The sequence below is a fragment of the Schistocerca piceifrons genome, chromosome X, assembly GCF_021461385.2.
Source record: "Schistocerca piceifrons isolate TAMUIC-IGC-003096 chromosome X, iqSchPice1.1, whole genome shotgun sequence".
NCBI lineage: Eukaryota > Metazoa > Arthropoda > Insecta > Orthoptera > Acrididae > Schistocerca > Schistocerca piceifrons.
The window spans coordinates 77,312,189-77,329,362 of record NC_060149.1 but is presented as its reverse complement, the minus strand read 5'-3'; the positions used below and the strand labels follow the sequence as shown (position 1 = coordinate 77,329,362).

The 17,174-nt window shown below is 35.7% G+C and overlaps 1 protein-coding gene across 1 annotated transcript in view; it reads right to left on the bottom strand.

The window, feature by feature from the left end:
* Positions 1 to 17,174, bottom strand: part of LOC124723119 (transmembrane ascorbate-dependent reductase CYB561) — a 50,668-nt gene that overhangs the window by 6,557 nt on the left and 26,937 nt on the right. The window contains exons 3-4 of the mRNA XM_047248302.1: positions 7,341 to 7,549; positions 4,201 to 4,361 (exon numbers count right to left, since the gene is read on the bottom strand). Coding sequence (XP_047104258.1) covers positions 4,201 to 4,361; positions 7,341 to 7,549 — 370 coding nt within the window. The remainder of the gene's footprint in view (positions 1 to 4,200; positions 4,362 to 7,340; positions 7,550 to 17,174) is intronic.

Sequence of the window (17,174 nt, the reverse complement as noted above, 5' to 3'; positions counted from 1 at the left end):
AGGTTTGGAAGGTATGAGACGAGCTACTGGCAGAAATGAAGCTGTGGGGACGAGTCATGCTTGGGTAGTTCAGTCAGCAGAGCACTTGCCCATGAAAGGCAAAGATCCCGAGTTTGAGTCTCGATCTGGCACACAGTTTTAATCTGCTAGGAAGTTTTGTATCAGCGCACACACTGCTGCAGAGTGAAAATCTCATTCTGGAAGCAGCACTGTATAAAAAAAGTGTGTGGGCACTAAGGAGTCATTACCTTATTTCCTCACCTGATGGACGCCAATGACACCCTCACCAGAGAGGTATCTTTGGATTTCGGCCTTTGACCGTTGAGCAGCAAAGCAGCAAGCAGTTTTGCCCGAGAATCAGAAGTAGTTTCCAAAAGCAAAGTTCCATTCTGTGAACGAGAGCAGGATTTCACAGGGCTGGCAATTGCATCGACACCTTTCCGAATAATAAACTGATTTACCATCACAATTGACTGTCTTCAGTATGTGAAACCACGAGGTATCTTTGTGCAGCTGGAAGGGTCTGAATAGTTATCCCATTTCGTTTACGTTTTGTAGACCAACTGTGAAGATGATTGGCTCATTGCGAGAAAATCCCCACAATTGCCAGCATTTCCGATGGTGTATTCCTTGCAACTGGGGGCCCCCTTCACAAGGGGCCACACCTGCTGTAAGTGATTGTTCATACTTCATGTCACACCTCCCAAACACCTTACAGAGGGATCATCGGCAATTTTGGAAGCTCAGGCAATCAGCTCTCCCTGGACCTGGCCTTTAGGTACATGTGACCCAGGGCTGGGAAGTATGTGTTACCCCGTCACCTGTTATGTGTCAGACATGTTTCCTGGCCTTCAGAAGTGCACAGAGAGGAAGAAAAAGAGGAACTTCAAACACTGAAGCGGAGGAAGGCTAGGAGAAGGTAAAAAATGAAAGGAGCAAAAACCAGGAGTGAGATTGTTCTTATGTCAGCCACAGACAATGCAGAACATTCCCAAAAAACAACACAAACATGTTCCCAAGGGAGGGGAGAAAGAATAGCAAGAGGATAGGCATGCTGCACGGAGGGGAAGAAAGATGCTGCAAAGGTTGGGGCCCCGTGTTAGCCAAGCACGATGCTGCAAAGGTTGGGGCCCCGTGTTAGCCAAGCACGAACCCGCCGAGGAGTGGCAACCCCGAGATGCAATTTTGAGTAGTAGCTTAGTTTTCAAGTCTATTACAGTTCATTGCTTAGTAATTTTGAAGTGATAGTTATATAACAAGCAGTGAACACATTTACCCCTCAAGAACTGAGCATACAAAGCAAGATTTGCCACACTTTTGGTATTTGTTTAGGCATCAAGTATGGGTGGTATTCTAGTGGTGCTAGTTTGGAATGCTCTGCACAAAACAAACCCACCTGCACTTATGAATGTGGTATCATGTGTTTACATACAAATGTGAGATTTCAGGACACTGGAGATTCAGTGAATAATGCATACAGTGGTTTATTTTAGTTTAAAGACCCATAAATTTTAACAAAATTTAAGGGAACACGATCTAATGTCTGCTGTTTGAAAAATTGAGACAAATATAAAAATTAATTAAACCTAATTACAATTAAACAAAATACTCATGACTTAACAATTTCAGGAAGTTATAAATTATTTGGTACCAAAGTTATTGCAATGTTTCTTTGCATTTCATGGGATAACCTTTCGATTTAGTCATTGCCTCAATCCCGCTCAGTATCAAGTCTACCAGGTGTCCAAGATGATCTCGATAGATAACTATGAACCCTGAAGTGAGCAGTTACTGTATCAGTTCCCTCTTTACTGGGATTCCATCATGTAACCGATTTTCAGCCTTTCAGCCTCAATTATGTTGAGATCAGGGAGAACACAAGCTACACATTTTGATCAGTCAAGATTGCTTTTCTGACAGTTCTTAGAGCAGATTTTGTTAACTCAGTTTCTTCATACCGCTCACGGACTTTTCTCAACCCGACTTTGTAGTGCCTCCATCCAACCCCTCTGCTATTTCTTCATACGTGTAAGATTCTTCAGAGTGTTACTGCCTCATTCCTTTTACTGTTGTGACCAACGGACACTTTGTGGTACAGGAGATATTGTTTTGAATATCTTCTCCTGTCAGCTCAGTTCACTTTAAAGAAACAAAGCAGCAGCAGCAGCAACAGCAACAGCCTGAGTATTACAGTTTAAACAATGATCAGAATTCTTTTCCTCATTGGATAAAGCAATAACAATACTCACACATTGATTTGTCTGGACAGAATGAACTACCTGCAGCTGCACGAGCATGTAAAATAGTGAAGTTTTTAAACCACTGTCAGCTAAATATATTTATTTATAATAAAAATAAAACATATTGCATTTTCTGAAAGTGATAAATATTTCACACACAAATTGAAAAGAAAATTACAAGCATAATTAATTTATTTAGTATACCACAACCCATTTACATCTCATGACATTTGATAAAACTAAGGGGTGAAACTTCAAAATTTATGTGAACTTGCATTAAAGCTTTTACAAAAGATGTGGTATGCTTTCATAGTTAAGAAGACTGTATCTTGTCTAATTGTGAATGATGTAATAAAGCTCTTGCACATTGTGCTTTGAGGGGTCATTTCAATTTTGGATGTGCAAATATAGTTGCATAATGACAAGAAGGATTGCAGACATTATGTTCACCCCCCCCCCCCCCTTTAATAACCTTTATTAGTATTCCTAACATGTTCATCTCTTCTCAAGAGACAGTAATCATACCATTCCAGTAACTTGTGCCACACCATCAGTCGTGCATTATTTCATTATTAAGGAGTGTTCAAGCAACAAATTATCTGCTTCAGTGTCTGTGGGAAATTAACTAAGCTAACAATCTTCTTTATCCATAGTGTCAATAGATATCAAAGAAACATTAATGTATTAACCTTTCAGATTTCTTTTTGTAACAGGAAAAGATCTGAACTCTTGAGTTAAAATTCCCACAAGGAGTCCAAAAATTTCCAGTTATTTACAGTTTTAGTTTTATGGAGACTAGATTATCTTGCAAAAAAATTAATAATAATAATAATACTAATACTACTAATACTAATACTACTAATACTAATACTACTAATACTAATACTACTAATACTAATACTACTAATACTAATACTACTAATACTAATACTACTAATACTAATACTACTAATACTAATACTACTAATACTAATACTACTAATACTAATACTACTAATACTAATACTACTAATACTAATACTACTAATACTAATACTACTAATACTAATACTACTAATACTAATACTACTAATACTAATACTACTAATACTACTAATACTAATACTACTAATACTAATACTACTAATACTAATACTACTAATACTAATACTACTAATACTAATACTACTAATACTAATACTACTAATACTAATACTACTAATACTAATACTACTAATACTAATACTACTAATACTAATACTAATACTACTAATACTAATACTAATACTACTAATACTAATACTAATACTAATAATACTAATACTAATAATAATACTAATACTAATAATAATACTAATACTAATAATACTAATACTAATAATACTAATACTAATAATACTAATACTAATACACTTCCTGTAGGAATACACAGTATGGATAACACTTAAATGTCCCACCACTAACGTTGCCATTTGATAGCAATGTTTAGTTTATAAAAATGAATAAATCTAAAAGCTAATGTTAAATAATAAATCAAATTAAAAATATATTTACAAAATAATTAGTGACAGCAACAGGTCTTCATGTGACAACACAACAGGACTACTTAGTTACACACCACTTTTCTTCCTTGCGTTTTCAATTCCCATGGCTCTATATAAATCAATATTTTTCTTCAGTCATCAGTAACAGTGACAAGTCACAGACTACTAAAAGAGCAAAATTATATGCACATTATTTTTATTAATGAATTTCTCAGTCAACTACTTTTCACTGATATCAACTTTTGTGAATGAAGACTGTCTTAAACTAACCCCAAATACAAGCTCTTCACATGCCCGACCAACCAGTGAACCTTAACACTCCCAACTCAAAAATATAAATTTCTGCTACTGTGTCACCATGCTCTTTCCCTGGTGTGCAAATGCAGATTTTTAAAAATCATGATTTACTTAACATTCAGTACAAAAATTTTACTTACGGAGTCTGCATGAAGAATGCCTTTTCAGTCATACCAAGAAGAGAAGCGGCGACAGAACATACAAAGGCCATATTTCCAAAGTATACATGTATAGGCAAATATGCCGACCTCAGTGATATTTTTAAGCCAGGGAAGAGAAATGTGACGAACCCAGTTATAAACTGAAACAGAATTTGTTAATTATTTGTAGGAAGCTTTTTACTAGTTTGTGTTGTTAAGCTTAGAAACGTAAGCTTTATGTTTTAATACACACTCTTAATTTTTTTTTGAATACAAACTAAGCAAGATCATTAACTTCCGACTGCTAAGGAGAGTGTGCAGTATAGATACATTGTGCTGTCATAACCCCAGCATATGAAACAGCCTATACGCAGACTTCTAACAATATGTTAAAAATGGACCAGTCCAATACTTTACTTGATAATGTCACCTCATATACATAAAAGTACGTTGCTCTCAAGCCCTTTATATAGTATGCCATAGTAGAATATAGCTTCTTGAATATTAGTAGATGATCATACAAAAGTGAAACTTTATTGATAATTTAAAAGATTTATTCTCTCAAATATGACATCCACAGATGATTCTGAGAGAAAGAGGTTAACTCTTTAGAGTTCTGTGATGTAGTAGTCTTACTGGTGTTTACTGATAGGTTCTGATATTTAGTTGCTTAGATCACTTCCCGTTATCTTTACTTACAAGTAAAATTCTTATTGTGCTGCATCATACAGGTAAGAAAAACTCTTGCCATTTAAAGTTTTATTTTTGCCTATCAAACATGTTTCACCTATGTTCTGATATGTAAAAAATACAACTCAGTTGCAGAAAGTGGAAGTTTCTCTTATTTATATCATCATGGGCTCTATAGTAAGAAGTGTGGGGTAGAGGTTAACAATGCTAGCTGGTGTGCTGCAGGTCACTAGTAATTTTTTATGTAGTGTTCCTCAGTTCTGGAATGTTATTTAAATATCTTATGAACATGATGTCTAAATATTCAAGGTTGAAATGAACACCAGCATTCTAGGATGTTAATAAGAACAGTGGCACTCTCCATGCAGGAGTTCACTTCTGTTCTGACTGTGTGGGGGTGTCAGTCAGCAGTATATGTGCTTTCAGCACTAAGTATATTACTTTATTAACAAGTCTACCCTTGGATTTGGACTCCGTTGTGGTTCTGACGTAGAAAGATGATTAAGCATAATTTAAGTAGCAACTGAGTAACAATGGTTGCAAATAATATTATGTATAAATTCTTTCAATGGTATGTTTTTTGCTTTTTCTTTATTAATTATATTTTACATTGTGAGAACTGGAATGAGGGTGATTACATATCTACTTTGTTTTCTGGAGGTACCTGATGAGACTTTCCCGTCAATTGGTTGCACTTGAACTGAACATCAAAATAAACTGTGCATACAGCTGTGTGGAGATATTAACATTATTATTTTAGTAATATATACAGCCAAAAAATAAGCTTTTATAAATGTCCCACAATGGACTCTAGAATTAGCACAGTTCATGATCTTCCTTCACCACCATTACACTGCTACAGCAATTTCCAACAGAAATCAAACCAGGTAGTTGAGGCAGGAAGGTATTAATCTAAACAACCAATTAGAGGAAGCAATGTATTTAGTCCATCAAAGATGACATACAACCTACTTTAAGTTTACAATGTAGAAAGCTGACTGGAAAGGAACAACTGTGTATTGCTTTCAATTCATGGAAAAGGAAATGGTTGGAGAATCAACAGGAAACAAGCCAAGGGAAATACATGAGCCATGCACCCAAGCAATATGTTGTTGTTAGTCCTAAGACAGGTTGATGCAGATCTCCATGCTACTCTATACCGTGCAAGCGTCTTAATCTCCAAGTAACTATTTTAACTTGCATCCATCTGAATCTGCTTACAGTATTCATCTCTCCCTCCCTCTGATTTTCACCCTCCACACTTCCCTACAATATTAAATTGCTCATCCCTTAATGCCTCTAAACATGTCCTGCCAAACTGATCCCTTCTAGTCAAGTTTTGCCACAAATTCCTCTTCTCCGAATTCTGATCATTAGTTACATTAACTACCCATCTAATCTTCAGCATTCTTCTGTAGCACCACATTTCTGAAGCTTCTATTCCCTTCTTGCCTAAACTGTTTATCATCCATGTTTCACTTCCATACATGCATACACCCCATACAAATACATTCAGGAAAGACTTCCTGACACTTAATGCTGCACTTATGTTAACAAATTTCTCTTTTTCAGAAATGATTTCCTTGCCATTGCCAATCTACATTTTATATCCTCTACTTCCACCATAGTTATTTTGCTTCCCAAATAGCAAAGCTCATCCACTATGAGTGTCTCGTTTACTAATCTAATTTTTTCAGCACCACCTGATTTAATTCAACTACATTCCATACAACAAAAACAAAAGGAACAAATAACATATGAATGGTGAAAGTTACTTTTTTAAGTGATTCAACTGAGGATTCTTTGTTAAACATTGTTTATTTTAATAAACAAAGACTCTTAGCATAGTTTCACAAACTAGCACGAAGATAAAGGTGACATGCAGGTGAAGGAAGAACCACCTATGAATTCCAGAAATTGTCATACCAAATGGAATAATTCTAATAACTATCTTTGACTTGCTTATCAAGGTGAATTACCTGTGAATTCAAAAATTTAACAATTCTACATTTCTTCTAACACAAACATACACAAGATACACCTCAAATATTCATTGTGGAAAGACAATATTGTTCATTTAAAAATAAGTTATTTAGTTTTTCTTATCGTTCAGTAATCTGTTGACAGTTCACTTTCGCATCGTCTTACACTAGATCAAGCTCTTGCTCATACCTCTGTGCCTCTGGGAACAATGAAAAATGACATTTACCAATACCATTCAGTCTTTTTCACAACTGACTGACTAAGATTAACACACACTCAGCAAACAACTTCCACAAATTTTATAGAAAAAAGATTAGAAACATTATGTCCATGTTTGAATTCACACACAGCAGTGCTAGTTAGAACGTAATGTGGAAGTTTGCAAAACTGATGACAAATGTTTTGTTACAGTTAAGCTCTGTTAACACTACAAATGCTTCTACGCAAAAAAGTTTATTTTCTAATACCTGGCAAGCAAATAGTATAACAGCTGTCAACCCAATCCAGCTGTGAAGTGAGTACATATTAGGAATTGGAGGTGTAGCAAGGTTGTGTGAATCGAAGACAGCCTGAAGGCCAATCACAGATAATATAAAAGCAATTATCTGCATCACAGCATGGGTCACCTTCAAGTGGTACTTGCGGAAATTTGGATAAGCACGATACACCATAACACCTGTGAAACAAAAAATAGGGATAACATTCATATGCATAAACTGCATCTTAATAAATATTGTTTTATGCCATACAATTTGCACTTGACAGATCATCCAACAGTAGAGAGGTCTAGTTCTTTTTGTCCTTCCCATTCATTCCAGAAGTCTAGACTCATTCTGAAAATTTAAAGTTTCATCATATGAATGAAGCTATGATTCTACTGTTTTTCATTACAGTCTTCTGATCTAGTTGAGCCCTTTCAGAAGTGCAACCAGCACAAATGTTCTTGTGCACTACTAGCATCTAGAAATGCCTTCCAGTAAATAACCCTCTGAAATGTTTCAAATAGTTGAAGAAACTGCTATGGCCATTAGATGCCCAAAGGGTTGAACACTGAAGGTGACAACCAATAAATGAACTTATTTCAGAAGTCCACAACTTTACATCACGTGTATCTCCTTTTGTTCTGCACATTTTCTGGTGGAGCACAGTGGCATGACTGTACTGAACTGCTTGTCCATTGCTACTAAGTGGATCTATTCTGACGAAGCTTGGTACATTATGCAAAAAAACAGTTTGAGACATAGCAAGTTGGAAACTACTCAATTTTCTGTGTGTTCTGCTCCCATGAATAACTAAAATGTTTTCACTCTTATTCTACATTTAATACAGCTGCACACGCAATATGAAATACATAGAGGCATACATCAAATTGTTACTCAAGATAAACTCCATTTGAATGTATAGTTAATTTTTTATTTTACCTTCCTGATTACAAGGTTACAATTGGTTTTAGTATAAGCCTGAGCAATTTAAAGTTATGGTTAAACTAAATTACAATGTCATCTCATTAGAAACCATTTTGAGCTAATAGGCATCATAAGTGGTATTGTTACCACTCATTAGAAAGCAAACATTTCCAGTTTTTTTGGAAACATATTTTAAATTATTTGAAAATAATTTACATATGAAATAACCGACATTAAAAGTTTGAATCCTAATTTCAAATTCCTGTAAGATTCTTAACTTAAAAGCATTTTATTGCTATGTTTTCTGAATCAGAAAACATTTCTCACTAATTAATTTAGTCACTATGATTGAGAAACTTAGGATCATAACAGACTGATTTCAAGCTGGATGCCATACTTGTAAATAGGGGATGTCACATTGCAGATTATTATTAATGTTCTATGTACTTTTATAATATAATAACCTGCAACACTTACCATATACCATATAATAATGATGTATTAGAGTCTGTGCAAAATAGTAAAAACTAACGATTTTCAAAGCATTGAGGAGTTTCGTAAATCTCGCCATATGCTTACATCTGTCTAAATAGTCACCCCTCCACCAAAATCATCAGTCTGCCTGGCAACATGTTAACTCTTGTGTGTGTCAAAGTGAAAGTTTGTTGTTGGGAATAACACTGAACATCTATGCAGCTTTAAGCCTGCAACAGGCAAACAATGATGTAATGAGAACCCTGAGCGAGGTATACAACACACGATGTCTTAAAATCTGTGCTGTGACATCATGTGTAAGATGTAAGTATTGTGTGTGTATCCTCAAATTGTTAATATTTGGCCACTATTATTTCTGCACAGTGTATTTCAGATTGGTGACTGTACAGCAAGTTTTGTTATGTGCACTTATTTCCATGTTTCTGTCACTGTACATTAGGCCATTGTAAAGTGCAACAAATACTGTGCCTCTGACTAATGGTTGAATTAGTTCTCTTCTGGATATGTTTATGAAGGAAGAGGTATGCTTCTCTTTACCTGTGCAAAACTTATCTGTAAAATGGGAACTGACCAACAACAAAGTTATAGTTCAAATAAAGGGGAAGGAGCCACATTTAAAATTCACTTATTGCGTAGTCTACATCAGTGGTCTGCAATTGGTGTGTTGTGGCACACTGTTGTGCCACCACAAACTGAAGGGTGTTACCTGAACATTTAAATATTACTGTAATAAATTAAGATAAGTCTATTTTAGACACTACAAATTTTTATGTTTGAAAAGAAATTTAAATTGAATTATTTCTTTCAGCTTCAAGTAAAAAGGTACTTTATTCTTTATTTAATACATGCAGATAACATACTTTCACACAAACTAAACATTTTATTTATTCAATATTGTTGTTATACCTCGCTTAAGTTGATTGTATTCCTGCCTGTATCAGTATACTGGCTATGCCATTAAGATTGAAATTCTTTGTAATACCATATTTTCCCCTAAAATTCTGGGTATTACACCCTCATTTTTATTGCCTTAGTGCGATATTTGTTCCAGTTTTTAGCCAATTCTTAAACTTTATTGATCTTTTCATTCACTGCCAAAGGACCCACAAATTGTCAGACAATACAGTATTTCAGTTTGACAATATTGTTATTACATTCTGGACTTCTCACAGAGCATTTCAGTTCAGTTTTATTACAGCTGTGCTCTGCACTAATGAATATTGCAATTGCTACACCAGCATTTTATATTACAGTCTTAAATTTTTTTCGATATGGATAAGTTCATTGTATGGTGTCATCTGACCTTGAGTGCAATTGCTGAAACCATTGAGCCCAAAGAAAGCAGTTCAAAGTCAATACAGTAATGATTATCACTCTTATCAGTGTCTTTGGTGTGGTGATAAAATATGCCCAATCACAGACAGTGTTGTCTGTTAAAACTAATGCTGCTGCAGTTCCCATTAAATTGAAACATTTGTCAAGAAAACATTCCTCTCTTTTAAGCAAAGATATGAATCATTTTTGTCGGTTGATAGAACAAAACGAAAACAAGTGAAACTTAGTGCTACATCAGCACATGTACAGGATCTTACCTTATTGTAAATGCCAAAAAGAATCACACACAGTAGCAGAAACACAGTAAATGCCCACATATAAAGAAATGGTAAAAATAGTCCTTGGTTCAGAAGATGCTAATGAAATTTGAAAACCTTTGTCTGCTGACACCATCAGCTGCTGAGCGAGTGACATGTCCAGAGGCATCAAATTATGAAGAAGAAAAAGACCAGTTTTAAGTTCTCACTCCAGATCATTTCAAGTAATTTCTTTTTGTAACTAAAATTTGTGGTTTGCAATGAATTACTGGGGGAGGACTGCATTATAGTTAGTACAGAAAGAGTTGCCTGTATGACATGCTGAGAGAAAGGATTTGTGGGTAATGCACACAAACTGAATCCTAACAAACTGATCATTGTCTCATTCACTGGGAAGCCACTGTTGTTTGAAGTCTTTGCCATCTCCTCTCAAAATTGTAATGTGCAAAGTAGTAAAACCCATGGTTCTAAATATGTGGCTTTTTGAGAGAGAGAGAGAGAGAGAGAGAGAGAGAGAGAGAGAGAGAGAGAGAGAGAGAGAGAGAGAGAGAGAGTGCATGCCTGCATGCATGCTTGCATGTGTCCATTCATGTATGGAGCATGTGATGAATGGTTGTTTACATGCCTCTGTGTATGCTGTAATTAATGTAAACTTGTCCTCAAGCACCCTATGTGAGCAATGCATATGGGTTTCAGTACATTCCTAGAGAAATCATTTAAAGCCAGTTATTGGAACTTTTTAAGTAGCCTTTCTCATGACAGTTTACTTCTATCTTCTAGAGGCTTATGGTTCAGCCAAACAAGCTAGCAACCATTCGTGCTGACCTCAGCATGCATTCAATATCCCTTGCTAGTTCTATCAGGTATGGATCCCGAACACTAACAATATTTTAGAATGGATCACACAAGTGATTTTTAAGCAATCTCCATTGTATACTGATTGTATTTCACCAATATTTTACCAATAACTGAATTCTAATCAGCGATTTACTCATGACTACACCTGTGTGACCATTCCATTTCATATCCCTACACAGTATTACACCCAAGTATTTGTCCGATTTGACCAATTCTAATTATGTCTCACTAAAATTACCATCTTAAGATAAATTTTCATGTCATGAAAGCACAGTTTTATGTTTATGAACATTTAAAGCATGTTCAAAATCTGCACAACATTCAAATCTTATCCAGATTTGATAATATTTATGCAGCTTCTTGCTGACAGTACTTCATTATAGTTAACTACATCATCTAGGAAAGTGAGGTTACTATTAATGTTGTCCATAAAGTCAGTAATTCACAACATAAACAGCAAGGGACTCAGAGCAGACTTTCCTGGGATACGCCCGAAGTTCCTTCTACATCTGATGACCAGTTATCCACGAAAACCTGCTGCATCCTCCCTACAAAAAAAAAATCATCAATCCAATCACAAATATCACTTGATACCGAACATGATCATAATTTTGATGATAAGTGTAGATGATGTACTGAGTCAAATGCTTTTCATAAATCAAGAAATACTCCACCTACACAACTGTCTCTCTAAAAAAAACTTTCAGTATCTTAAGGCAGGAAAGTGAGAGTTGGGTTTCGTATGATCAATATTTTTGGAATCCACACTGGTTGGAATGGGGAAGATCATTCTGTTTGATATCTCATTATTTTGAGCTCAGAATATGCTCAAAGACTCTGTGACGAATTGATGTCGATATTGGGCAGTAGTTTTGGGGATCATGTCTACTACTATTCTTGTAAATAGTTGTGACATGTACTTTCTTCTAACTACTGGTCACAACTTTTGTTCAAGGGCTCTATGATACAGTATAGTTAGAGGGACTAACTTTGCCACAAATTCAGGATAGAATCTGACAGGGATTTCATTGGTCCCTGGAGCTTCATTCAATTTTAATCATTTCAGCTGTTTCTAAACACCACTGACAGTAACACTTTTCACCCATCTTTTCAGTGGTATGATGGGGCAGTTCTCCTGGGTTTCCCTTTGTAAAGGAACATTTGAAAACTGAGTTAAGCATTTGAGCTTTTGGTAAGCTACCCACAATTTCAGTTTGTATCTCATTCCCTAAAGACTGCACACTAACTTTAGTGCCACTAACACTAACAGCCTTTACATATGGCTAGAATTTCTTTGTTTAAGTCCATTTGACAATATTCTGCTACAGTGATCATTAAAGGTTTATCACACTAGTCTCTTGACAATTGTGTTTCTTTCAGCACCTCTATCTATAGATCTAAGTTGTTTTACACCTATTATGCAGTAATATGTTTCCTTTGGACAGTTCTCTGCAGAGACTGTATACTATGTAAGGACCTTTCCATCATCAATGGTTCTACTGGGCACGTATATATCCTGTACATGGTCAACTGTCCTTTTCAATTTTAGAGCTATCAATTCCAGGTTTCAACCAGCTTCCTGTACTTAGTATTATGTGAGCTTCACTGCTTTTCAGGAGTGCTTCAAACTTTGGCACTTTGTTGCAAATGCTTCAGCACTTAACTACAAGAACTTTAATCCTCTCACTTGTGGGGGAATTCCTTAGACTTCTGCGTCCCCTACAGCTGTCATCATCTGGACTGGATGGAGAGTCATCCAATCTAAGAAACCCTTGTGCACACCCCACACAGAGCTAGCTACCTACGTAGCAGCCTTTGATGTGTAGTGCACACATGACACATTTTAAGGGGACCCTACAGCTCTCAACTATGGTACGAGTTCAGGAAGTCACAGCCTAGCTTGCCACAGAACATTCTAAGTCTCCAGTTCAGTACTTCCACTCAACTAAGAAGTGTGGGGGAGAGGGAGCAAGCAAAGTCTATTCTGCGAAAATGCTGTGAATTGTGATCTTCAATGAAACTCCATGTGTAAGGCTGGTATTCTCAGTCTTAACTAGTAGTCACTAGATGATCCAAGTATGACCTCTTAACTCTGACAGGCATTTGTTTCAACATGCACCATAATCTGCAGTTGGTTGCATTCTGTCATCAATGGCTGCCAGAATAACCTCTTAAGTATGTTGAATGAGGCACCAGGCAGACACAGAGCACTTTGTGTTCCTGTCCCTTGCTGTCATTTCCCAAAAGGGTACCATTAGTCGGCAAGAAGTTTGAACTGCTGATGGTTAATTGATACATAAATGTCTACCATTTTGCACTTGCCTCTTACTGACATGGAATTAAGTAAATTTGTCCACAAGTGGAGAGTCCCATTGGCTCAGTTTCAGTTAAAGAGAGCAACTTGTTATTGTTTGTTACAGGGATCGATACAACACCCTCAGTCATCTGTCATCTCTATTTACCCCATATAGGATGCCTAGCTCTACCATTGGCACGCCAGTCAGAGTCAAGTGGACAAGTAGTGAGATTCTATACTTATCACGGAGAACACTGTATCTACAGCAGAGGATAGTACTTTATGTACCTTTGGTACTACATGATTCTAGGGAGCTCTTCCAACATATCAATTTGCAGCACCCAATTGTTTGAAAATAGTCAGGGAGATTTCCAGCTGCTTGTTAACATCAACTAACTTATTTTTTGTTAGTGAGATCAGCATTCACAGTTGTGCTGCATTGTGGCTGGTGCACTGTTTTACAGGGCAGTGAACAAATAACTTTAAACTACACCTGCTGACTATCTTAATCTGTTGATCTAAAGAATTACTAATTCCATGTAAGAATTTAAGCAAATACACAAAATGAGTTTTATTAAGGCAACGGAAAAAGCTGTGGTAAAAATTACTAGTTTCTCAAAACTTTTACACTAAACTTATGGAACCTGTTGTATATACACTTTTTATATTTAAAACTTTATTTACAGTTGCTGCAGTCACCCATGCCTAAAATTCTGAAACTTTAAGGTTAATTATAGCCACAAAAATGTAGGTAGTCTTCACTCCTCTTGAAAGGAGAAACTAGATTTAACAGTTTTAGTTACAACACATGCTACAGTAACAATCAAATGCCAATTTATTATGAGTTAGTTTATGCAAAGGACTACTGTTCTAAAAAATATTAGAAGAGCACAAGTAAGTTTTAAGCTCACAATTGACTAAAACCAGCATGAGTTTATCACAGCACTTGCAAATGTGAAGTTGCACAATACATCACAGCACAAAAAAGTATTGATAAAATCAATACAAGATTGTGCAGAAAGTACACAAACAGTAAAAAATGCAAATCTCAGCACATGTGGTTTCTGAAGTCTGCTTTTACATATACACAAATGTGCAAACTGAACAAATTTTTTGCGTGACTACACTGGCATACCAAAGATGAACACTACAATGTCAGTCTATATCAGTCAAAGTCATGAAACTGTTCAACAGTAACAAAGCATGTCTTCTGCCTGGAGCAGTAAAGTATTAACCAAACAGAAAAATACAAGGTAGAAACAAAAATATTAATAATGCTTTAATATTATCCATCCTAGTCAGAATAAGTTAAATTTGTGGAAACAGACAATTTAAAATTGCCTGTATGACACTTTTCCAACCATAATGCCCTTAACTACAGCTAACAAGGTGTTTATTGATTTCTAAAAAAAAAACGTTCAAATGGCTGAGCACTATGGGACTTAACTTCTGAGGTCATCAGTCCTCTAGAACTTAGAACTACTTGAACCTAACTAAGGACATCACACACATCCGTGCACGAAGCAGGATTCGAACCTGCTACCGTACCGGTCGCGGGGTTCCAGACTGATGTGCCTAGAACTGCTCGGCCACACCAGCTGGCAAGAATTTAAAGAACATTTAGTAATCTTACAGCAGAATTTCAAAAACATTTTGGAGAAAGTGTAGAAGATTTTGACTGGATTTGTGATCCATTTGTGGATTCAAAGCATCTTCCGAATACCTTAGGTTTAGGCTTACAGGAAGAACTGGCAGATCAGAACGCAGACAAAACAATGAAATCAAAATTTTTTTGAAGTCTCTTTAGATACATTTTGGTTGTAAAGAAACAGTGAATACCCAACTATGTCAGAGACAGCAGTTACTGTGTTATTAACACATTCAACTACTGTTATTTACTTTAGAATTTGTACTAAAAGGTATTCCACAGTGAATGTTAATAAGTTTTTTAATAAACTCATGAGCCTATTACCATTTTTTTATATTATTATTATTATTATTATTATTATTATTATTATTATTATTATTATTATTATTATTATTATTATTATTATTATTATTATTATTATTATTATTATTATTATTATTATTATTATTATTATTATTATTATTATTATTATCCGTGGAGGCCCGGGAAAAGAATAGGCCTCCGGTATGTTCTGCCAGTCGTAAAAGGCGATGAAAAGAACAAACCACTAATAGGGCTAACCCCCTTTTAGTGTGATTAGTTGGTTCAGGACAGAACTAAAGAAGCCTCGGACAAGCCCCGTCATGGTCGGGGACGACGCTTGAACCCTATGCCCGCCCACAATGGTAACGACACTGCTAGCCAACTGGAAAATAATTCACATCCAAATAGAGGTGTTTTGCAGGATATGCTTCCTGCAACCACCCTAGAAGGAAAACAAGACAGAGGATGAGATGGTCAGATGAAGTTAATCGACACCTCATGTTCTGTTATTACCAAGCAACAAACCTAGGAACCAACACAACTGGATACAGATCACAAGTATACACAACATTTATTACCAGATACCCAGAATTAAAATTTTTAACAGAACTTACGACTAGCTGATCAGATCCGTGTAATAATAAAAAATAACAGGATACCCCAGTCAGAATTAGAAAACATCAAACAACAAGTACAACAAATACTGGAACAAAATAATGTGCAATCAGAAGAAGAAAATACAGTAATGGACTCAAACATCCCAGAGCAAACAAACAAAGAACAACACGCATCAATTAAACAGTCAGAGGAAAACGAAATCTTAAGACAGCCACCAGAACAAGCACAAATAGAACACGAAGTGACATGTTAGATATAGAAGAAAAATTTCAGCTGACATATATAGAATACAAAGACACAAATACAGACATTAGACCATTCTTGCATAGACCGTCAAATAACCCACAAGTCGAAACAACAATAAAAACTCTCAACACAATCATACACAACAAAAATGAAAACAACTATGGAAGAGTTACAACTACTAGTTTATATGGAGCACTCACTACACTAAATACACACACTAGGCAGAGATCAGAACCAACCAACACACAGAAGAAACCCACAAAACCAGCATGGCAACACAGGCTACAGATCAGAATAGAAAAACTGAGAAAAGACATCGGACAGCTAACACAATTTATAAGAAATGAAATGTCAGAAAAAAAACGAAAAAGGTTAGATAAAATCTCACAACAAGAAGTGATAGAGCAATTAGATGAAAAGAAGCAGAAATTACAAGCATTGGCCAAACGACTTAGAAGATACAAAAAAAAGTGAAAATAGAAGGAAACAAAACCCAACATTCAACACAAACCAAAAGAAATTTTACCAAACAATAGATAACACACATACAAAAATAGACAATCCACCAAACATAACAGACATGGAACACTTCTGGAGCAACATAACAGGCATGCACGGTGGATACAAGCAGAAACAGACTCATACAAGATGATACCACAAATGCCTGAAGTGATAATTTTGCAACATGAAGTCACCCGAGCAATTAATTCTACGCACAATTGGAAAGCCCCTGGAAATGACAAAATAGCAAATTTCTGGCTAAAGAAGTTCACCTCAACACATTCACATCTAACTAAATTATTTAACAGTTACATTGCAGACCCATACATATTCCCTGA